The following is a 24,263-nucleotide window of genomic DNA, read 5'->3' as shown; positions in this document are numbered from 1 at the left end:
TTAATAAATTCAATAAAAGAATTAAAAAAAAAAAAAAAAAAAAAGGAGTTAAAAAGTATGATATACAACAACCCAGTGGTGACCAGAGCAGTATGACAGCAAACAATGAAAAAAGTCCATGGAAATTTATTTTATATATATATATATATATATATATATATATATATAATATATATATATATATATATATATATATATATATATATAATATAAATAAATAAATAAATAAATCACACATTACTCATGTCAGTTATCCAGTAGTACATATAAAATAAGTAAAATATATGGATATTTTTCATTAATATTTTTTTTCCCCAGAAGTATGAATTTCACAATATATCTGTAATTGAACTGTCCAATGACTGGGGGCGCGGGGGAACAGAAATTTTCTGGATGGATTTTCAGTACCAAGTCTGTACTAGAATGCCATAACTGTAATGGTGCCACAATAAAACTGCACTTTGAGTAAATAGGCACATTAATTAAGAGAGCACAATAATACTTGATAAAAGCTTGAGTAAAAACTACTCATGAAATTGGCTCATAGCGTTACAACGCCACATTTAGTCTTGTCTGGAAATGAAAATTTTAGCAGCAATTTATGTAATCATGCTTATCATTTAAATTAAAGGGGGAAAAAAAGGATGAGATGGGATGGGTTAAGCTCATAAATAGATTTCGTATTTTATTTTCCAGTGATGCCACAGGCTCCATTAGCCTCTATTGTAAAGAACCAGTAAGGGCAACGTTTTTTTTTTATTTTGTAGAAAATGCTTGCCTTGAGAACAGAATTTCTCAGGGCAAATGCATATATACCATGTTTGTGAAGAAATAATGAAAAATATTAAACAAAATTATTATAGTGTGGAAGTAAGGTTTGGGACCTACCTGTTGTTCATTTTCAAATTTCTTAGAGTTTCTTTTGTACAGCTGAGAAATTCTAAGGAATCCATCTTTATCCTTAATCGATCCATATTGACTTCTCTTTTTTACATTTGAAGGAGGGTTTGGAAGGGTTTTAAGGGGAGATGTTGAAGGAAACCTGTTGAAATTATATATGAAAAATAAATTCCACACCTTAACAGTTAGCACATTTTTTCATAATTTCAAGTAATATTAGCTGCAAAAAAGTTAAGCACTAAAAATTCACAAGAGTGATGAACTAAAGCTAGGTATAAAATACAAGATTTATATATTTAACAGAAAAAAATACAATAAAATTGCATGTGTTCATTATTTACAGCAGTTAAACATTCCATATTATTGTAAACTGGTGACATACTTCAAATTTATTTTCATATTAAAAAAAAAAAAAAGTGGGATGAACTGACTGAAGGATTTTTTGTTAAGTGTTCCAGATTAACACATTTTTGCTTATGTGGGACATGACTTTTACTCTAACTTAACTTAGGTAAAATAAAAAGGTAGTAAAATTGTGTATTACAAGTAGTACAGCATGCTAGCATAGTGGATAGAACAGCTGCTTCATGGACAGAGCCATTCTGGGTTTGAGTATCACATCTGGTAATTGTGTGGAGTCTGAATATGCTTTAGAGTACTCCAGTTTTCCCTCCCACATCCCAAAATATGTACTGCTTAGGTGAACTGGTCATTGCAGTTATTTTCCCAGCGTCTGTGTGGATTTTTCTACCATATTTCAAACAAGTCTGTCAATTCACACTAAGAACAGTACAGCACACTTTAACTGTACTGTCTTTTTTATAAACTTCACAACCCCCCCCCCCCCCCCCCCCCCCCCCCCCCCCCCCCCCCCCCCCCCCCCCCCCCCCCCCCCCCCCCCATTCATTTATATATAAAATAAAATACAAAAATCTTGGAAAGAGAGATGAGATGTGACTTTCTCAGAGAGACACTTTCACGTCCCACGAGATGAGACTTTGTGCCAAGAGATGTAACCACGCTCGGCACCAGAAATAAAAGACAAAGAGTAGATGACAAAGTAGACCATTGTAAAGAATTCAAAAATTTTGGCGTGATACACATGCAGAGCAGGTTAGAGATAATGGAAGTACGAAAATTCGAAAGTCTCAAAAAAATGATAGTAAAGATTGCATTAGCGCAAACAAAAGGAAATTATTATTCTGTGAAATAACAGAACTGCGAAAAGAGATCAAATATATTGTTCGGATTTAAACTTAAAGTCGGAGACTTGTAGATCATCTAATTCGTGTTGCCACGAGGGAAAAGTAGTGTTTCTTCCCAATGAAGAGGCATACCCGCGAGAATTAAAAGATTTGTTGTTTAGTGAAAGTGAAATTCCGTGAGAGAAAATTTTAAGCCCTGCGAGACAAGAGCTTATGCAAAGAGATTTGGAAAAGTCCTGCCCACATTTAAAACATTTACATCCACGCACACGGTTCAATCATTTCTCATTTGTGTGAATGCTATTGTCAGACACAGTTCGTGTAGAGAGAAGGAAACGATACAGGGGTCCTCAGGTTATGACACAGTTCCGTTCCTACAACAGTGATGTAACTCGAATTTTGGTGTAAGTCGAAACACACCCTAGTCCAAATCACTTACCTATCCTAACACATTTGCAAAATCATAATCTAGAACATAAAAACACAACTAAGCCACAGAAAAAGGAAAAGGACATAAATTACAGTAACAGAAAAAAATGACAAAAAATGAGTGTAAAAAAATCCTTATTCCTTCTGATCTCTTTACAATGTCTAATTTCACTTCCATTTCCTCTTCTTGGAAGCACTACCATCTGAAGACTCTGACTTTTGCTTAGGAGCCATGATAAGGGCCAAAAAGTCACCAAACAAAGCAACATAAACGGAACACTTGTGCTGTGTGCAACCAAACTAGTTCGCCCACGTGGTCCGTAAGTACAACGCTAACGGCGAGCCGAAACACTCACGTCTCATTTTTTTTTTTCTAAGTTTTTATGGGAGTGAGCGTTATAAACTTTAAACGTCATAGGTCAAGACATCGTAACCCGAGGACCTCCTGTATTCACTCATGGGCAGTCTTATGTTGCGTTCTCTCAATGTAATTCCAAACACGGAATCAAAATTCAAAGCGATACTGATGAAAAGGGAAAAGCAAAAAGAGATCGAATATATGGACATACGTGATATGACAGAAGAATGTAGCTATTGTTTGGCTTTAAACTTTAAGTCTGAGACTTGTAGATTGTCTAATTTGTGTTGCCATCAGGGAAAAGTAGTTGCTTATCTGCGAGAATTAAAAGGTTTGTTGTTTGGTGAAAGTGAAATCCACATACGCGAGAAGCAGAGACGCGAAGTTGCTGGCGCATAGCGCAGGCAGGGGGTGTTGGCAAGCAAAGCCCCCTAGTATGTATGTATGTAAACAAGAAACCTGAGAAATATTTACAGGTACTGGGCATAGCACGAGGCCCAATCTTTTGGTTGAAGGGAAGAGCAAAACTGTTAAAAAAAAAAAAAAAAGTGATATACAGTAATCCCTCCTCCATCGCGGGGGTTGCGTTCCAGAGCCACCCGCGAAATAAGAAAATCCGCAAAGTAGAAACCATATGTTTATATGGTTATTTTTTATATTGTCATGCTTGGGTCACAGATTTGCACAGAAACACAGGAGGTTGTAGAGAGACAGGAACGTTATTCAAACACTGCAAACAAACATTTGTCTCTTTTTCAAAAGTTTAAACTGTGCTCCATGACAAGACAGAGATGACAGTTCTGTCTCACAATTAAAAGAATGCAAACATATCTTCCTCTTCAAAGGAGTGCGTGTCAGGAGCACAGAATGTCACATAGATAGAGAAAACAATCTCTAGCAAACAAATCAATAGGGCTGTTTGGCTTAAGTATGCGAAGCACCGCGGCACAAAGCTGTTGAAGGCGGCAGCTCACACCCCCTCCGTCAGGAGCAGGGGGAGAGGGAGAGAGAGAGAGAGAGAGAGAGAGATAGAGAGAGACAGAGTGTTTTTCAGTCAAAAATCAATACGTGCCCTTCGAGCTTTTGTGCAGCATGTGGTTTCAGGAAGCAGCTGCACAAAAGATAGCAACGTGAAGATAATCTTTCAGCATTTTTAGACGAGCGTCCGTATCGTCTAGGTGTGCGAACAGCCCCCCTGCTCAATCCCCATACATCAGGATCAGAGAAAGTCAGAGCAAGAGAAAGAGAAAAGTAAGCAATCTAGCTTCTCAGCCATCTGCCAATAGCGTCCCTTGTATGAAATCAACTGGGCAAACCAACTGAGGAAGCATGTACCAGAAATTAAAAGACCCATTGTCCGCAGAAATCCGCGAACCAGCAAAAAATCCGTGATATATATTTAAATATGCTTACATATAAAATCCGCGATAGAGTGAAGCCGCGAAAGGTGGAGCGCGATATAGCGAGGGATCACTGTACACCTGTGCCATTAGCACCTGTTAAGTATGGCCACTGCATTAAAGCCAGACAAAATAAATAAATCGTTTCCTGGCATGGAATGGATCTAAATGGATGTCTGTTATGATTAATTTTTATAATATTTTTATTTATATTGTATTTGTTCAAATATAAATTTCCACCATTTTTTTTAAATTAAAAAAGGTCCTGATACTTTTGCATATTCTTTAGAGTACTGTAGGTAGTACAGTGTTATGCGCTGTTTAAACATTTAAAGTTAAAGTTAATTTGAATTGAGAAACAAGGAAAATAATTTTTGAATCAAAATGCATTTAACCTATTTGTTTAAATGAAAACCTTTTAACTCCCTCACCCCCACTGCTGGTAGAGAAAGACTCTGGAGAGTATGGTTTCCCATTATCATTGCCGGAATAAGCAAGTTCTAAAGAAACTGATGCATACGTGGATTTTAGACTAAGATGAAATATATGTATGCTTTAGGTAACACAACTACTTCCTAATTTTCTACTAAATTTCCTTTCATGGCAACATAACAATAAACCACAGCCAGCAAGCTGTGTCTCCTCAATGCTGTAGTAAGCATGTCCATGATACACTAATGTTTGTGGGACGTTACCACCTAGATTTTATCATTCTCATCAATGCATGTACTTCTACTTGGTACCCCTTGATTTAGTTTAAAAAAAAAAAAAAACTAACATAATAAGTGTGTTATCAATCATTTCTCAGCATCTGTTTGTTACAAGTAGTTGTGAATGTATTCTATTTGGACTATAAATAGCTATGTAGTAGTTCTTCAGGAGAGAAAGAAAAAAAAAAAGATCAGATTATAAATCTTTTGGAAATTACCACAGTAACTGTAAAACAAAACTAACCAAGGGGATGGGAGTTTAAGATCGATTAAAACCAGTAATTAAAGAAACAGTCAAACTGTGTATGTGCTGTGATTGATTTCAGGGAGATGGGTTCAAATACTTTTCCTTTACTTCCATAAGTTGTACTGTACAAAAGTAAGTAACAAATAGTGGATCACAAATTATTGACTGATCAAAACATTTCTATCCATTTCACATTCACTTAGTTTGGACTACATAAATGAAAATACACAATCTGTCTAATCCTTTGACTATATTGTGTTAGCATTGAAATTATTTATGTTACTCTTTATAGAATTACCTATGTGATTGAAGCCTAAATGAAAAATAGAATTCAGTCATCTCTGGCACTACAGTCAAGGACTTTAAGAACAATCTAGACAAGAACAGGACATTCAGCCCAACAAAGCTCGCTGGTCTTATCCACTTAATTCTTTTAGAATAACATCAAAAAGAGTTTTGAAAGTCCCTAAAGTCCTACTGTCTACCACATTACTTAGTCACTTATTCCATGTGTCGGTGGTTCTTTGTGTAAAGAAAAACTTCCAAATGTTTGTGTGAAATTTACACTTCACAGGTTTCCAACTGTGTCCCCATGTTCTTGATGAACTCATTTTAAAGTATTGTGCTCTAGAAGTAGTGTGTAAATAAATGTACATGCATAATTCTATTTATACAAAAATAATTTAATGGCTATAAGTGTATTTTTTATAAAGTGATCTTTTGTAATTTGTTTTCTGTATGCAATTATAAAGACAAACTACATTATGTAACTGACAGATTTTAGAAAAGAGAAAGAAAAACTCAAATAATGAAATACAGATTTAAATGGTTTTGGTATTCAAAATTTTTGTTTACCCAAAATTTCCAGATCACCTACTTAACATAAGAATCAAGGAAGACAGAATAGAGTAAAACATAAGATTAGAACATACCTGTATAGCTGACTGTTATCTTCAAGATTTTCAGTGCCCCATTTTCCCTTAATATCTTCAATGATGTGATTCTTTAGGAACTTCCTTAAAAGCTGGACTGTTTGCTGCCTGGTAACTTCGGGCCCAAAATTGCTGTTGTTTTTCAGCAGTTCATGCAACCAGTCTACAGCTGCTGAAGCAGTGAAACAGTTTCCGTATCTTCGGAAATTGTGTCTGTGGTTCTTCAAGGGCATGCCAGCCCGGAAAAACTTGGTAACTTCATTCCACTGTTATAAAAAGTATTAATGTTAGAAAACAAAAACAGAGAAGAAAAAAAACAACACTTATTCATGCCACCCAACTACTATGCCATATTGATTTAGCAATAAATAAGCTTAGTATTTAGGCAAAGTCAGCACAGCTGGAGGGGTAAATATTTTATCACTATCTCCTATGGAAAATTCATCTCAAATTTTTTGCATTACAAAGTGTAATCTTTCAATACGGAATCACACAGGCTATTTTTTGGGGGGGTTGGGTGGACTCAGCAGCAGGCAAAACAGTCACTATAAGTAACAAAATCCATAATAAAAGCCACAACTGTAAGAAGAGATGGGAAATATGGTTTACACATAACATTGGTCTGTTTGTTTTGGAAGTTCAGGAGATGGATGGATGGATGGTTAATTGTCACTATATAACTTAGAAATAAAAGGCTTCCTGTAAACTGGTCTTTTTGGCAAGGATACATATATTAATTTTAAAGATATGATCATACTCAAAATACTCTGCCAGGTTTGAGCACCAAAGATAGCCATAGCCAGCCAAACATTTCTAAATTTGATTTCTAAATTTGAATTGTGGTTAATAGTATTCTAAATCAGCGGTTCTGAAACTCGGTCCTGGAGGCCCACTGTGGCCTCAGGTTTTTGTTTCAACTAGATACATGATCAGTGACAACTACCTTTTCTCTTATTCTACATTCAGAAAACCACAGCAGCATGATTTTTAAATTTATAACCATTTAGAAATATTTCTATTTTTACTATAGATTTAAATGGTTAACTCTCTTTGGTAGATTATATGTTGCCCTTTCTCTGTGCAGTTTGCTCCCTTCATTGTATCTTAATGATGACAATTAAAAATGAGCAGAGCAGACACACAGGCAAACAACACTAAATCATGAATGGCTGAAAATACTTTAATGTCAGACCCACTAACTAGTCAATAATGGATTAATTAAACAATTAGAACACCTGGAAAAGTAGAACGAAAATGAAGATGATAATATTGTTAAAGAAATGTTATTACATTTTAATAAAAAAATTCTTGCCAAACTTAGTTTTCCAATTTCTATATTACCATAACACAGAATCTGGGAAATAACAGTTCACTTAATTAGCCCAGGATTCCAATTAAAACTGGAAGCTGGTTGGAACAAAAGCCTAAAGCCACAGTGGGTCCCTAAAACCAAGTTTGAGAATCCCTGGTCTAGATTGTTTAATAGTTCACAAGTTCAGATGGACATATCTGAAAGATATAAAATTGTACAACAAAACAAAACAAAAAAGGTATTCAGACAACATCAGATAATTTGTAAACCTTATGGTACTAATTCATTTCTTTCTGGAAATTATTTTTTAGGATCAAGTTTTATATGAAAGAAGGCTATTTGTGAGATGATTGATCATAGTGTGCATGAAATCTAGGTATGTATAATGTTGAAAGGTACTGAAAACAATATAAAGAGAAACAATATGAAAGTACAATTTGAACACTATGGCAGCGTTTTGGGTACCACTGCACCGAATCGCAGATTCAGAATCCTGGGTTCAAAACTAGCAAGCTGCCTTTGCATTGCTCACCAGCTCATTACAAACAAAGTACTTTCACAAACAGTAATATCCTTTGCAGATAGTATCCAACACATTCTCGAGTTCAAGATATGGAGAAACTGCTGCATTTCATTTTAAACTCTGTTTACCGTATATAGTCGTGTATAAGTCGGGTTTCGAAACCTGAAAAATCGATCATAAAATCAGAACCTGACTCACACGACTGTTCAAAAATGCGACACTTTTTTTTTTTTTTTTTTTACATTTCTTGCTTCCTCCAATCTTGCATCAGTTTCTTAGACACATCAAATTTTGTTGCAGTAGCGCAGTTACCAATTTTGACTTTTAATTTAAAACAAGCTTCATATTTTCTTCTTATCGAATGCTCCATTGTAGATAAGGGATGTTCGTACGATAAAGGTGTATGAGGGTGTCAGATACAAAAAACAAAACAGTGCAAATGTTGCTTCGGAATAGTTCGGGTATTATAGGCACAATACATAGGAAAAAAAGGCAGCGTGCTCCGCGATTACTCTGTCAGGTGGGCATTAGCATATCATAATCTCCTTGACTAATAGCATGAGTTTTCCGCATTCGACTTGTACGACCGACATTATAAAATATCAGAAAATATACAGTAAAGTCAAGCCCCGACTGATCCGTGGGAGAACTTATCTGCAAATATATACAGTAAACCAAAAATACATGTGCTCTGGCAGACTGCAAATCAGTTGTGAAAATGTGTAAATAGAGAGATGGCAAAATATTATGGGGATGAGGAAGGCAATTAAAAACACATATAAAAAAAAAATAAATAAATAAAAATGCAAGTAGCAGCAGTAAGAGTACTGTACTGAGTGATGAAAGTCAGTAAATAAACCATTTTTGAGCAACTTCCCCCAGTTTTATGACTGAAAACAAACAAGAAATTATGTGATTCCCTGAATAGCTCACCTCTACACGTACACGGGGGGGTCAAAAAAGTGGCATATTACCATGATTGTTTAAGTTATCACACGCTTAACATTCGTTATACTCAGGGGTGTGTGTATATATGCATACACACAATTGGACTGGCATTCCAACTGGGTCGGAGGCCAAAATGGAAGGATAGCTCAGAAAGAACTGCAAACCTGGGTGGCGATCCTTATCTCAGTCAGGGTGAGAAGATAATGAACGAACTGGGCAAACATGGATGCCAGAGGCAGTTCATTCCCCCACACTGTAGGAGGCTGTGTCCCTCTAGGCTGGTCCAAAGTTAGAAATCCCACAGGGTTGAATGTAAGGTAGAGTGCAGAAGAGCAGCCCTGTCAGGGTCCTTGGGTGTTACAAGAGGGTGGTGCTGGTGGAAGACCTCCCTGGATTTCTTACAGCCGGGAAGTGCCCCAGAGGACCACTGCTGCAACACCAAAAGCATTCCCAGATCTAATTTAAAAGAAGCCCGCCGCATGCCCTCAAGAGAGTCAGAGTTGGGAGGCAGCAGCCAAAACTCACTTGGATGAGGAAAAGAGAGAAATACAGTACTTATTCATTATATCTACACTCTTGTCTTGGTCTGGTGGATGCTCATTTGAAAGGCTGCTTATTGTCAAATAAAATAATTCATTTGAGATTAAAGTTGTGCTGGGTTCTATTGTGTCTGTGGTGTTGGGCTCAATAGTGTCCCCTTGTGGTTACAACACCAATACAGTATATACACACACACATTTTACAGCAGGATATTTTTTGGGTTGGTGAAAGGACTGGGATCAGACTGTTACTTGATGAGATAAAGAAAATCATTTGTGGTTTCACGAACTGAAGAAATTATTCACTGTGCTTTGGTGAACTCCAGATACATATTAGGCAGCATCATCATCAGGCAGTGTGCAAAAAATAATTTTTGTCTTGGAATACCCCCCCCCCACCCCAAAAACCTATTGTCTATGGCAGGGGTCCTCACTCACAGTCCTGTAGGGCCGCAGAGGCTGCAGGTTTTTTTCCTAACCCGGTTGCTTAATTAGAAAGCAATTCTTGCCAATAATTTAATTTCATGGCTTGTTAGTGTTTTAACTCTGCCATGTCAAGTCATTCTTATATCCTATATATCCTTTCTAAGGATATCATCCAAATGATCTGAAGGCTAAAATGGATGAGTAATTCTCAGTCCTTCACTTTTTTCTCTTCACTTTACTTCCAAGTATGTAATTAAACCCAATAGTGTATGATAAATACACACAGGTGTAAATGGAAACAAGTGAAATGGAGAAATGCTGGTCTCTTTTGTCATTTGCATGTTATTGCAAATTAGGAGCAATTAAAAACCGAGAATACAGCTGTTTAAGTCTAAAATAAGCAATAAGGGTTCAAAATCTTAACGAGTGAGACAACTAAAATGAAGCAGAAGTGTTACTTGAGCAATAAGTGCTCTGTATTAAGTAACTGGGTTGGAGCAAAAACCTGCAGCCACTGCGGCCCTCCAGGACCGTGATTGAGGACTCCTGGTCTATGGGGAAAGAGCAAAAGCTGTAGATCTGCCAAAACTTCGACAATCGATTTTTGATGGATTGACGTTTTAGAGTCCCCTGATGCTGGAAACATTGATATCTCGATGATGGGTGTGTGTCTGTCTCTTTGTCTGTCTGTGTGTGTCTCACATTTCCTTGAGGATGGTCTAGAGTTAAAACAGTTGGACGGAAAAATACCAAAAGATAATTGGGTTAAGGACTGTTTGGCTTGGGTGGCCAAGGCAATTTTTACACCGAGCAGTACGTAACAACTCACAACGAAGCCTCTGGGGATATAAGGCAATCCCTTGCACAAGTACGACCCTTTGATTCAGCATCCAACTGATGCTGGAAGGAATTTGCATTTGACCCTTGTGCTTATATTAGTTTACTTCAGGAACTCCAAACCCCTCTCACATGCTTGACAGCTCTAAATAGGCCTGATGAAATTGAAAATTTTAACTGAGAGTACTATTCCATTGACAGCTGGTTACTGCCTCAACAAAACTGATGATTGATAGCAACTATCTATGTTAATTTAGTTGGAATGATTTCAAAGTATACAAGGAGCAAGAACCTGTCCACAATGCAATGCACAACACCCCCTTCATATACAGTGCCCTCCATAATGCTTGGGACAAGGATACATTTTTTTCCTTGATTTACCCCAGTTTAAAATTACAAATCAAACCATTCTGACATGAAGTGCACATTGCAGACTTTAAGTGTATTTGTATAAATTTTGGACGCACCATGTAGAAATGACAACACATTTTATACGTGGTTCCCCCCATTTCAGGGCCCATTGAATCAATACTGAGCTTACTAAAGGAGATGGCCAGTAACCCTTTCTTGCCAAGTTACTGTGCACCACCTTGGCAGAAACTATCAAAATGTACAACATCTGCACACAACTCTGGGGACTCCACATATTCCAGTATTTGTGGACCTACTGTTCTAATTTGTTGCTGTTTAGTTCATAGAATGCTGTAGGTTGAAAACAGTATAACAGAGGAAGATCACATCACAAGGGACATGCCGGCTGCTCCAAGTGATTTAGATGCTGCATTGTATGCCTTTTTGCGATGACTAGCGCGTAGGTGTGCATCTCTTGTCAACTAATTAATTAATAACCTGAAATTAGCCACAAGGCAAACATCAGACAGGAGCAACTTCAACTTCCAAAGTGGATCCTCACCTGATCTGAATAAGAGGCCTTTGTTTTTTTGCATAGTAACCTATTAATAAGAGAGGTCTAACAATGCTGCAAAGCTGTGACGTGAAAACTGCCAATGTATCAAAATATTTGTACACTGAATGGCAAGTGCTCCTTTATATTTTTTTTCTTTAAATTTAGCTGTTAGATGACAGAATAAGTTTGTTTATATTTAAATATTATTTTGATAATTTGGCCTTATCAGTGTAATCCAACTGGAGTAATACAGCATTAAGACAATAAATACTTGAACCAACCTTAACATTTAATGGTCTCCCGGTCTTAACTACTGACAGCTGAAATACAGTGCATCCGGAAAGTATTCACAGCACATCACTTTTTCCACATTTTATGTTACAGCCTTATTCCAAAATGGATTTAAATTCATTTTTTTCCTCAGAATTCTACACACAACGCCTCATAATGACAACGTGAAAAAAGTTTACTTGAGATTTTTGCAAATTTATTAAAAATAAAAAAGTCGAGAAAGCACATGTACATAAGTATTCATAGCCTTTGCCATTAAGCTCAAAATTGAGCTCAGGTCCATCCTGTTTCCCCTGATCATCCTTGAGATGTTTCTGCAGCTTAATTGGAGTCCACCTGTGGTAAATTCAGTTGATTGAACATGATTTGGAAAGGCACACACCTGTCTATATAAGGTCCCACAGTTGACAGTTCATGTCAGAGCACAAACCAAGCATGAAATCAAAGGAATTGTCTGTAGTCCTCCGAGACAGGATTGTCTCAAGGCACAAATCTGGGGAAGGTTACAGAAAAAGTTCTGCTGCTTTGAAGGTCCCAATAAGCACAGTGGCCTCCATCATCCGTAAGTGGAAGAAGTTCGAAATCACCAGGACTCTTCCTAGAGCTGGCCGGCCATCTAAACTAAGCGATCGGGGGAGAAGGGCCTTAGTCAGGGAGTGACCAAGAACCGATGGTCACTCTGTCAAAGCTCCAGAGGTCCTCTGTGGAGAGAGGAGAACCTTGCAGAAGGACAACCATCTCTGCAGCAATCCACCAATCAGGCCTGTATGGTAGAGTGGCCAGACGGAAGCCACTCCTTAGTAAAAGGCACATGGCAGCCCGCCTGGAGTTTGCCAAAAGGCACCTGAAGGACTCTCAGACCATGAGAAAGAAAATTCTCTGGTCTGATGAGACAAAGATTGAACTCACGTTTAGAGGAAACCAGGCCAATACCATCCCTACAGAGAAGCATGGTGGTGGAAGCATCATGCTGTGGGGATGTTTTTCAGTGGCAGGAACTGGGAGACTAGTCAGGAAAAGGGAAAGATGACTGCAGCAATGTACAGAGACATCCTGGATGAAAACCTGCTCCAGAGCTCTCTTGACCTCAGACTGGGAAGATGGTTCATCTTTCAGCAGGACAACGACCCTAAGCACACAGCCAAGATATCAAAGGAGTGGCTTCAGGACAACTCTGTGAATGTCCTTGAGTGGCCCAGCCAGAGCCCAGACATGAATCCGATTGAACATCTCTGGAGAGATCTTAAAATTGCTGTGCACCGACGCTTCCCATCCAACCTGATGGAGCTTGAGAGGTGCTGCAAAGAGGAATGGGCGAAACTGGCCAAGGATAGGTGTGCCAAGCTTGTGGCATCATATTCAAAAAGACTTGAGGCTGTAATTGCTGCCAAAGGTGCATTGACAAAGTATTGAGCAAAGGCTGTGAATACTTATGTACATGGGATTTCTCAGTTTTTTTATTTTTAATAAATTTGCAAAAACCTCAAGTAAACTTTTTTCACGTTGTCATTATGGGGTGTTGTGTGTAGAATTCTGAGGAAAAAAAAGAATTTAATCCATTTTGGGATAAGGCTGTAACATAACAAAAGGTGGAAAAAGTGATGCGCTGTGAATACTTTCCGGATGCACTGTACATAACAGCCCTGTGCAGGACATGCCATCACACATATGCCCATACACTCAGGCACTGAAAGAACTTGCTCTCACCCAGTGTACGGGGGCTAATTTTCCTTGTAGGGCATGTTAACAAGCGTATCATCCATTGATTTCAATCAAATAGAGACAAGATACAAAAGGGTCAGAAAACTTTAGGAGTCCAGTGGATGAATGAGCACAGGAGAACAAAACGCATTCATAAGACTTCCAAATACATAACCCACCCTGCAGTCAGCCAACAATACAGAACTAACTTATGCATGCAATGGTCTTTTCAATGGAACATGCCTCTGCATTACAGTAGTTAACATAAACATTTCTAAAATCTTACTTTTAAAACTGAAAATTTTCCAAATTTCGAAATAATTAGAAAGATATAATATATGGTTGATTCAGTGTAGGAAGCAATGAAGTGCAGTGATTAAAACTTTAGACTTCAAGCGCGGAGGTTGTGTGTTCAAATTGGAGCTCGGTAAATACACCCTATAAATACATTTTGCAATATTTGCTATTTCATGATACATTATATATTATTCAGTATTTTAAAATCTCCACTAAAGCACTTCACAAATGCTTGATTTAACCATTTAATTTATACAATCACACTAATATGATGATTCTAATAGTCCCTGCAGGCTGAAACATATGTCTGCATTAAATCATTTTTGTTTATATTCATTAATGGCGACTATTACAACAATTGTAATGCAAATTACAAATGCAAAACAGAGGGAAATCATAACAAACTTAAATTTACTAAAAAAAAAAAAAAAAAAAAAAGCATTTATTCAAATCTGGCAATTGAACACAAGAAATATTTCAAAAAAATATAAAGTGCACTTTTTGAGTATAATGTTTGTGACAACAGGTAATTTTACCATGACAAACAACTCTGCTACAAAATAATAATCACTTCACCTTAATGGTAAAATGATAAGTCACAATGTTCCAGCAGATTGAACAAGTAGTGTCACTGTACAGTCTCGACGTTTTCAACATTTTCTACCGTCCATTATAAGGCACTAATGCAAAAACCGGCAATTTGATGCACTTCAGAACAATTATTATTGCTGAAGCCCTGCACAAGAACCCTTCACATGATTTTCACTGCCTTCCGATCAATCGCCCCGCGTCTCACCTTCCAGCATCAAGAGCTCGAACTTCCTCGCGCCGGGGACAGAGACAGGTAGGTAAGGTGTTTGACTGGGGTGGTACACCTGACCTGACACACCTTAACACAGATGTCCTAAGGTGAGCTCAGAAAGGAAAGAAACCTCCCGAGCAGCCGAAGGGCAAAAGCACGCTTTGCCTGCTTGTTCTTCTCTGCACACACTACGCGTCTATTGTTCTGAGTTGATCCCAGGATAAACTAATCTTGAAATCATTTATGTTTCCTTTTTGAAACTTATGAGAAAAAACAAGGCTGAACTGCAGCTTCCTCAGTCGTCAGTACCTCGGAATGATGGCTTGTATCTCGAATTTTGGCTCATAACTCAAGGCAAACAAAATCGACCTAGTGACGGCTTGTATCTCAAAAAACTCATATGTTGGGGCACTCATATCTCAAGGTACCACTGTATTTACAGTATATATGATACTCTAAACAGAAGATATGCTCAGAGTGCCCAGGTGGACTTTAAAAATATTTCAGAATAACAGAAACACGCTGCTATGCTACGAAAGACTGCAATACATAAAGTATAGTGAATTTCAGAATAAAAAAAAAAAGATCAACTAACTAACAGAAAACGGATTTGGTTGTTAACAGAACTGAGAAAACCAACAACTGTATTTGACAGTGGTTCTGATGAAAATAGCCCTGTGGGGTCCACAGTCATCTGAAATAACTACACCCAAAGTCAAACTGACCAAAGCTAAGTGGATGCTGTACATCACCCAGGCATCCTACAGTGTAAATGGCACATACAGTTGTCCATAATCGGAGCATGATGTGATCATCTAGTACTGCCTCATTATTTATGCTAATAGTTCCCAACCACTCAGAGCCCTCCTTCCACGGCTAGAAGTAGCAGCTGTTAAAGTGGAAGTGGCACCATTCACGATAGCAAGATATCCTGAAGATTTAAAATAAAAAAAAAAAACACACACACAACACCACAGGTGAAGATTCGACAGCCACATTCTGTTTTCATTATGACTGTTGTATGCCATCCTTGTGCAGTTTGTTGCTTATATCTCATGGGAAATGATTTGCATAGCAGGGGCTTTGGGGGCTTAGCAAACCTTTTTAGCTGCTCATCCAGTCACAAGAGCAAGTCGGTGCAAGGAGGGGGAGCTCTCATCTTTTCATTTCCACAAAGACCACGGTTTACAAATTTGAACAATAATACAATATACAGTAGTGAAAGTAAACCAAATACACATAAAAAATATCAACATATGCATATTAAAGAAAATGCAAACCAGTTGGATAGTCAGTGTGCTCACTCTTCATACTATATAATCATTTGTGTGAGGGCAAAAGTATTAAAACATATTGATATGAAATGAAAGAAATCTGTAAATTAACACCCAGCTATTGCAACTGAACTAACCTTGATATCAGTGACACATATCACAACAGCACATATGAAAGTTAGTGGAATTTAAAGGACATGTCAATAAAAAGTCTACATAATTTTCAATATAACTGGAAAAAAAGAAGACGTGACAAGGAAATGGTGGCCAAAGCAACTGACTGTCCAACTGTAATATTCCTGCAAGCAATATGTATGCAATAGCAAGTAGCACTGAAGATGCCCAGGGGTGTTTTTAACATGCTGATGATACTGCGCAGCAACAGAACTCTTCTACTCTACACCTACAAATTTAAGAAACCAAGTTTTAAGAGATGTACGAAAGTGACTACTTGTTGTCCATTAATGCTTATAACAAAAAGATGATATGACATTTTGGATAAAAAAACAAACAAAAAAAAAAAACAGCAACTTCAACTTTGGGCTATTGCAGTTGAATGTAATTCAAAGATACCAGGAACATCTGTATACAGTATTTTGCATGTGGAAGCCCCTACAATACCAAAAAAGTCTTTCCGTCATGACTTTCTATAGAACAGCAGATATAGTGATTATAAAAATGATGTTCTTTTCTACAATAATATAGTGAATTGTTTAACCCACTATATATTCTCTCCCATAGTTTGCCACCTCAACTACTAAACAGATTTTTGCTATAGTCATGGAGGAGATTCCAAATAATTTTTTACACCACTATAGGACTGTACTGTACTCACATTTCACCTTAGGGAATTGCCTAAAAGATTTTCAGATACATCTACTTGTATTAACACTGAAACAAACTTAAAATGATCTATAAACATGAATTACAGTTAGGGCCACAAATATTTGGACAGAGACAACTTTTTTCTAATTTTGGTTCTGTACATGACCACAATGAATTTTAAATGAAACAACTCAGATGCAGTTGAAGTGCAGACTTTCAGCTGTAATTCAGTGGGGTGAACAAAACGATTACATAAAAATGTGAGGCAACTAAAACATTTTTTAACACAATCCCTTCATTTCAGGGGCTCAAAAGTAATTGGACAATTGACTCAAAGGCTATTTCATGGGCAGGTGTGGGCAAGTCCGTCGTTATGTCCTTATCAATTAAGTAGATAAAAGGCCTGGAGTTGATTTGAGGTGTGGTGCTTGCATGTGGAAGATTTTGCTGTGAACAAACAACATGTGGTCAAAGGAGCTCTCCATGCAGGTGAAAGAAGCCATCCTTAAGCTGCGAAAACAAAAAAAACCCATCCGAGAAATTGCTACAATATTACGAGTGGCAAAATCTACAGTTTGATACATCCGGAGAATAAAAGCAAGCACCGGTGAACTCAGCAACACAACAAGACCTGGATGTCCACGGAAGACAACAGTGGTGGATGATCGCAGAATCATTTCCATGGTGAAGAGAAACCCTTTCACAACAGCCACACTGCCTCCACCATGTTTTACAGATGATGTGCTATGCTTTGGATAAGGAGCTGTTCCACACCTTCTCCATACATTTTTCTTGCCATCATTCTGGTAGAGGTTGATCTTGGTTTCACCACATCATCTGTAAAACATGGTGGAGGGAGTATGATGGCTTGGGCGTGCATGGCTGCCAGTGGCACTGGGACACTAGTGTTTATTGATGATGTGACACAGGACAGAAGCAGCCGAATGAATTCTGAGGTGCTCAGAGACATACTGTCTGCTCAAATCCAGCTAAATACAGTCAAATTGATTGGGCGGCGTTTCATGATACAGATGGACAAAACATACAGCCAAAGCAACCCTGGAGTTTATTAAAGCAAAGAAGTGGAAAATTCTTGAATGGCCAAGTCAGTCACCTGATCTTAACCCAATTGAGCAGGCATTTCACTTGTTGAAGACTAAACTTCACACAGAAAGGCCCACAAACAAACAGCAACTGAAAGCCGCTGCAGTAAAGGCCTGGCAGAACAATAAAAAGGAAGAAACCCAGCATCTGGGGCCTCATGTATAACGCCGTGTGTAGAACTCACACTATAACATGGCATAAGCACAAAAACGGGATTGTGCATACGCACAGAAAAATCCAGATGCATGGCGCACGCAAAATTTCACGTTCTTCCACTACATAAATCCCGATCAGCATGAAAACGCAACGCACGTGCACGCACCTTCTGTCCTGCCCCAACTCCTCCCAGAATTACGCCTCTTTGAATATGCAAATCAATATAAATAGCCTTCTGTGAAAAGAAATGGGAAAAGCACAGGGGAAAATATAAGAATTTCAGCGAATACCAAGTGGAGGCAAAGGAAAAACGTACTATTTGTTGGTTTAAACAGTGGTATAATCAACAAAAAAAAGTTGATCGAGTGACAGAGTGTCGGAGAAACTCGAAAGATCGAGTTCACAAAGTCGCACAGTACCCGAAATAAAAAAGAAATCACATATCAAAGTCACCGTGAAAAGGCAACTCACAGCGGACCGTCTGAGTGTCATATGAAAGCTTATTAGAGTACAGACAAAAAAAAAATAGGCACACAGTGGGGAAAAAAGCCAGAAATGTCAACTTTAATCTCGAAATTTCCACTTTAATCACGTAGTTTATTTTGCCATTAAAGTAGAACATCATAAACTTCATCTTAAAATCGTTTATTTTACTAGTTTCTCAAGTAGCACGTTAAATGCTTTGTTCTGTATTTGATCTTCTATGTGCTCTGTGTGTGTGAATCACTACGTGCTTCCGTTCTTTCTCTTTCTCCGACAGGACACAGAATCCATTACATTCGAGATATTACAGCTCTCTGAATAATTAAAATACTGAGATGTATACGTGATATCATTTTCATGATGATAGCAATGAAAGCATGTTATTAAACATGGGAACACGGTGGCGCAGTGATTGTTCATATCTCACGCAAGAGGCTTGCTGCGCCATGTGTGACCTTCGATGAAATAATTTATTACAGAAGTACTGTCTCTTTCAAACGTACTTTTCTTTCTCCAAATACCCAATCGCCACACAATCAGCTCTGTAATAGATGTTAAGCCATCTGTAAGCTTAGAATGCCGATTCTTCAAAACTTTTAAAGAACATTGAAATATCTTCGTAGTACATGTTTAATTATTCTATCCGTCTATCCTTCCAATGTCGCGTCAGCACCAGCAATAATACAGCACAAGGCAGGAGCTATCCGTGAACCAGCTATACGCTGCGGCACCGTGTCCTCACATGTTTATTTATTAACAATGCAGATTATTTAAATGAAGTTAAAGTTTTATCTGTATACTATAAGCAACATATTTTGCTGCATTTCATCTTAAAAATGATATTGTCATCATACGCGCTTTATAAAGTAGCGCAGGTTGTGCAATATTAGATAGATAGATAGATAGATAGATAGATAGATACTTTATTAATCCCAATGGGAAATTCACATTCTTCAGCAGCAGCATACTGATACAATAAATAATATTAAATTAAAGAATGATAATAATACAGGTGAAAAAAAACAGACAATAACTTTGTATAATGTTAAATGTTAACGTTTACCCCCCCTGGTGGAATTAAAGAGTCGCATAGTTTGGGGGAGGAACGATCTCCTCAGTCTGTCAGTGGAGCAGGACAGTGACAGCAGTCTGTCGCTGAAGCTGCTCTTCTGTCTGGAGATGACATTATTTAGTGGATGCAGTGGATTCTCCATAATTGATAGGAGCCTGCTGAGCGCCCTTCGCTCTGCCACAGATGTTAAACTGTCCAGCTCCATGCCAACAATAGAGCCTGCCTTCCTCACCAGTTTGTCCAGGCGTGAGGCGTCTTTCCTCTTAATGCTGCCTCCCCAGCACACCACTGCGTAGAAGAGGGCGCTCGCCACAACTGTTTGATAGAACATCTGCAGCATCTTATTGCAGATGTTGAAGGAAGCCAGCCTTCTAAGGAAGTATAACCGGCTTTGTGCTTTCTTGCACAGCGCATCAGTATTGGCAGTCCAGTCTAATTTATCATCCAGCTGTAGGGTAAGTTTACAGTGAGGTAATTGTACTTATAAGTACAAACAGTTCTGCAAGGAGCACTTGTTGGACTGATTGAGTGCGTTTATAGTTCTTGGGATGAAACTGTTTCTGAAACGCGAGGTCCGTACAGGAAAGGCTTTGACGCGTTTTGCCGTGGTTGAGGTAGTGTGTACTTGAAACTGTATACCGATAATTCTCTTTCCAATCAGCTGCTGCTGTGATTCACACTCAGATACAGTGATATAAATACTCAGAGTGGTGCAGTGAGAGTAATATGGAAAAAGATGATCCGCAGTGGCAACTCTTAACGGGAGCAGCTGAAAGAAGAACAAGATGCATTGAGAGTAACAACGCTAAAGCAGTTATGGTATTTGGAATACTATGGCTATTCCCTGGACCATTATATTGCTACAGGTTAATTACAATCAGATGCATTACACTAATAAACAATATGCAGTTAATTTCAGTGTATTTATAAAGCCGCGTCAGGAATGTGGAGCTAAGAAAGAAAGGGTGATCACACAGGAACAGTAGCACTGCTTTGGCGCTGGGTGCCGCCAGTCCGCAAAACCGAGCAGAGAAATTGCGTACGCCAAGGTATGAGTTACCGTGGAAATGTGCGTGGCTTTACGCCAAGTTTTGGCTTTATACATCACGATTTGAGCGTGGAAACATTTGTACGCAACATTTCTGTGCGTACGCACCGTTTATACATGAGGCCCCTGGTGATGTCCAGGAGGTCAAGACTTCAGGCTGTCATTGCCAGCAAAGAGTTTTCAACCAAGTACCTGTATTAGAAATGAACATTTTATTTCCAATTATTTAATTTGTCCAATGACTTTTGAGCCCCTGAAATGAAGGGATTGTGTTAAAAAAAATGATTTAGTTGCCTCACATTTTTATGCAATCGTTTTGTTCACCCCACTGAATTAAAGCTGAAAGTCTGCACTTCAACTGCATCCGAGTTGTTTCATTTAAAATTCATTGTCGTAATGTACAGAACCAAAATTAGAAAAAGTTGTCTCTGTCCAAATATTTATGGACCTAACTGTACATCACGCTTTGTGTTCTAAGCCCCCTACTGTTCACCTTGTTGACTCACGACTGCTGTGCCAATTACAACTCAAATCTCATCATAAAATTCCCAGACGACACAACAGCAGTGGGCCTCATCAGTAAATGACGATGACTCCGCGTGCAGAGAGGAAGTCAATCAACTCATTGCCTGGTGTGGTAAAAACAACCTGGCACTGAATGTCAACAAAACAAAAAGAGATCATCGTTGACTTCAGGAGAAAGCACATGCCACACCGGCCACTCCATGGAAACAGTGTGGAGTCAGTGAGAAGCACCAAGTTTCCGTGAGTGCACATTACATATGACCTGACATGGACCACAAATACCACTTCTCTTGTCAAGAGGGCACAACAGCGACTTCATTTTCTCCAAAGGCTGAAAAGAGCAAACCTTCCCACTCCTGTCCTCACAACTTTCTACAGAGGCACTGTAGAAAGTATATTGACCAGCAGCATCTCAGTTTGGTATGGTAAGTGTACTGGAGACACTTTGAAGAGTGGCGAGGACAGTGGAGAATATCATCAGGTCCTCACTCCCATCTGTCCAAGAATTACACTACTCACGTTGCCAGAGCAGATCCATTAAGATCATAAAAGATCCCACACATCCGGCACATGGGCTGTTTGAACTTCTGCCCAGTATGCACTGCAGAACGACCAGATTTAACAGGAGCTTCTTCCCTCAGGCCATCAGAATACTAAACTCTGTTAAATAACCTTTGTCCTTTTGCTCTCTTACATACTGTGCACTTTATTACCACAAATCTTAAGTTTACATTATACTGTATTGTAATATCGTACAATATCACATTGTGATATTGCACTATATAGATGTATATAATATAGACAATCACTGTGAAACGATGTGCAATATTTTCTTTCATATTATATTTCACCCACTGACTGGCTTACATTTATATATATATTTTGTTTTTATTGTTTGTACTGTGCTGCCTTGTGCCATCTTACGCTGTCTTACCTACTTTCTGTGTAAGAAGTGAAATGTTTGTAATGTCTGTATGTTGTCTTGTGTGCACTTGTCTTTTATGCACCTGTCTTTTATGTCTGCACATTGAGCCTGGAGAAACGCAATTTCGTTCAGCTATGCATCCGTTGTTGTACTGTTGTATGGTATGAATGACAATAAAGTTCACTTACTTACTTATATAATATGGAATAATACAAAATTGCTTTTTGTGTACAAAACCTAAAGATCTGGACTAGAACAGTCTTGTTTATGTTGAATGCTAAATCCTTTTAACTATGCCTATGCAAAGTGATAATATAATATTCACTTTTAAATAAACATTATGTTGAATAAAATAAAAGAATGGTTTATAGCTTTGTAAGATCAAAGAATTTAGAAAGCTATTCTTCAGTGGTAGACATGTAAAACCAAAGAAATGCAATTGTATTTCCTAGTTTTTGTTAACCTTACAATTGCATTTTGAACTGAATAATACTGGAGGTAAGCGACAACATGAATAGTGTGAAAAAATGACCAAAATCAAGTCCTGTGCAATGAATACAAAATTGTCACCTTGATACAGAAACCTGGGTAATGCAAATCATTGATTGTGATTTAATATTATGAATATTCACATAAGCATTAACCGATTTAAAAAAAAAAAAGTCTGAATCGTAGACCAGAAACTCATTTTGCCAGACCAGTTAAGAGGTTTTGTGGATGCAGTGTAAAGGTGTCAAGTTTCAGTAAATGTATCTTAGCAATTATGAAATACTGTAAGAAAAAGACACATTGGTAAATAAGGAATTTGTGAATTTCCCATTGGGATTAATAAAGTATCCATCTATCTATCTAAGGTGACTGGCAAGTATACTTGGTTGTGCTAATAAAAGCCTGGGTGTTCTAGTGCATCATATTCTCAAAAAGGAAACCGTCCTTTCATTTATCAGAAAAAAATTGTACTTAAAAACACCACCTGTTTTAACTTTTATATTAAAAGGTCTATTAAAAAAATAATACTTTTCCATTGTTGCATTATACTATGGCAGCACAAAACATGATGCCAAAACATGCAAAAAAAACACGATTTCACGTTCCAAAAACAACATGTGCTGACTGTTATGGCAAATTAGCTGCATATAGAGCTGCACTTAACTTTCATTATATTAAAGATACACTCACATTGGAGAACAAAAAGACTGCATTTTAAGTAAGGTTAACAATAAGCTGGTCAGTACCATCCATACATCGTTAACAGGGATAAACCCGAACAATGAAATGCGCCTTTGTTGCTATTATTTACTCCAAGTGATTACAAGTTTTTAAGGCTGCCGAAAGGAAAACATGTCAAAACTGTTCGCAAGGGAATCTTTCGTTTTTAAATGCTATTATTATCAGCTTCACCAAACATTACAACACAAAATATCATCGAAAACAAACACAGCCCCTCCACCGCAGACCAGAATGAATTTCCCTGTACAGTACATTGCAAACGCAGCAGTCTGGACTACTCAGACAGCCCAGCCAAACAATATAACAAAAAATCCGTATCCTTACCAGTTTTGTAGCGCGGTACGGCCCAGGAGTCACAATACGGGATTCCGGGAAACTCATCCTAATGCCACATGAACATTACTGCAGAAAGAGCCAGCCGTGTAGCTACTTTAGCTGTCACATTAACCGTCTGCGTTTCCTTTCGCCTTCTCACTCACACACACTACTGTATACAGTTTGAAATTTCGCAGCGTCTTCCCTCAAGGCCTCTGATTGGTCATACGTCCTTTCACGTCACGTCTCTTTTCACACACTGACAAATAGCAAGGTGAGATGCTGCCGGAAAGGCGGTGACTGACGGAAGGGGCTGACTGTAAAAGACTATCTACATGCGTTTTAATAACCTCGGTTATTCACTGAAACTCGATTTCTGAAATGCAATGTTAGCACTTATTCCGGTTAGAGAAACTGGGTAAACAGAAGCGGATTTCTTCTCAAGTAACCCGATAGGATTTTGCAGTTTGCGCATGCCCTCCGTTCGCCTGCTTAGCTTTGCACACCGGTTTCAGCTGCCACAGGTAGAAGTGTCAACAAAG

The 24,263-nt window shown here is 38.1% G+C and overlaps 1 protein-coding gene across 2 annotated transcripts in view; it reads right to left on the bottom strand.

Annotated features, from left to right (window-relative positions):
- Positions 1 to 23,972, bottom strand: part of LOC114659599 (DEP domain-containing protein 1A-like) — a 50,919-nt gene extending 26,947 nt beyond the window's left edge. The window contains exons 1-3 of one of the 2 annotated variants that reach the window (XM_028812168.2): positions 23,731 to 23,972; positions 6,182 to 6,447; positions 889 to 1,042 (exon numbers count right to left, since the gene is read on the bottom strand). In XM_028812168.2, the coding sequence (XP_028668001.2) occupies positions 889 to 1,042; positions 6,182 to 6,447; positions 23,731 to 23,787 (477 nt within the window). In that variant the 5' untranslated portion in view covers positions 23,788 to 23,972. The remainder of the gene's footprint in view (positions 1 to 888; positions 1,043 to 6,181; positions 6,448 to 23,730) is intronic. The other variant, XM_051932549.1, reaches the window with a different exon arrangement.
- Positions 23,973 to 24,263: the final 291 nt, after the last annotated feature.

Source organism: Erpetoichthys calabaricus, chromosome 10, assembly GCF_900747795.2.
Source record: "Erpetoichthys calabaricus chromosome 10, fErpCal1.3, whole genome shotgun sequence".
Taxonomy (NCBI): Eukaryota; Metazoa; Chordata; class Cladistia; order Polypteriformes; family Polypteridae; genus Erpetoichthys; species Erpetoichthys calabaricus.
The sequence above is the reverse complement of the archived record's forward strand: the minus strand, read 5'-3'. Positions and strand labels throughout refer to the sequence as shown.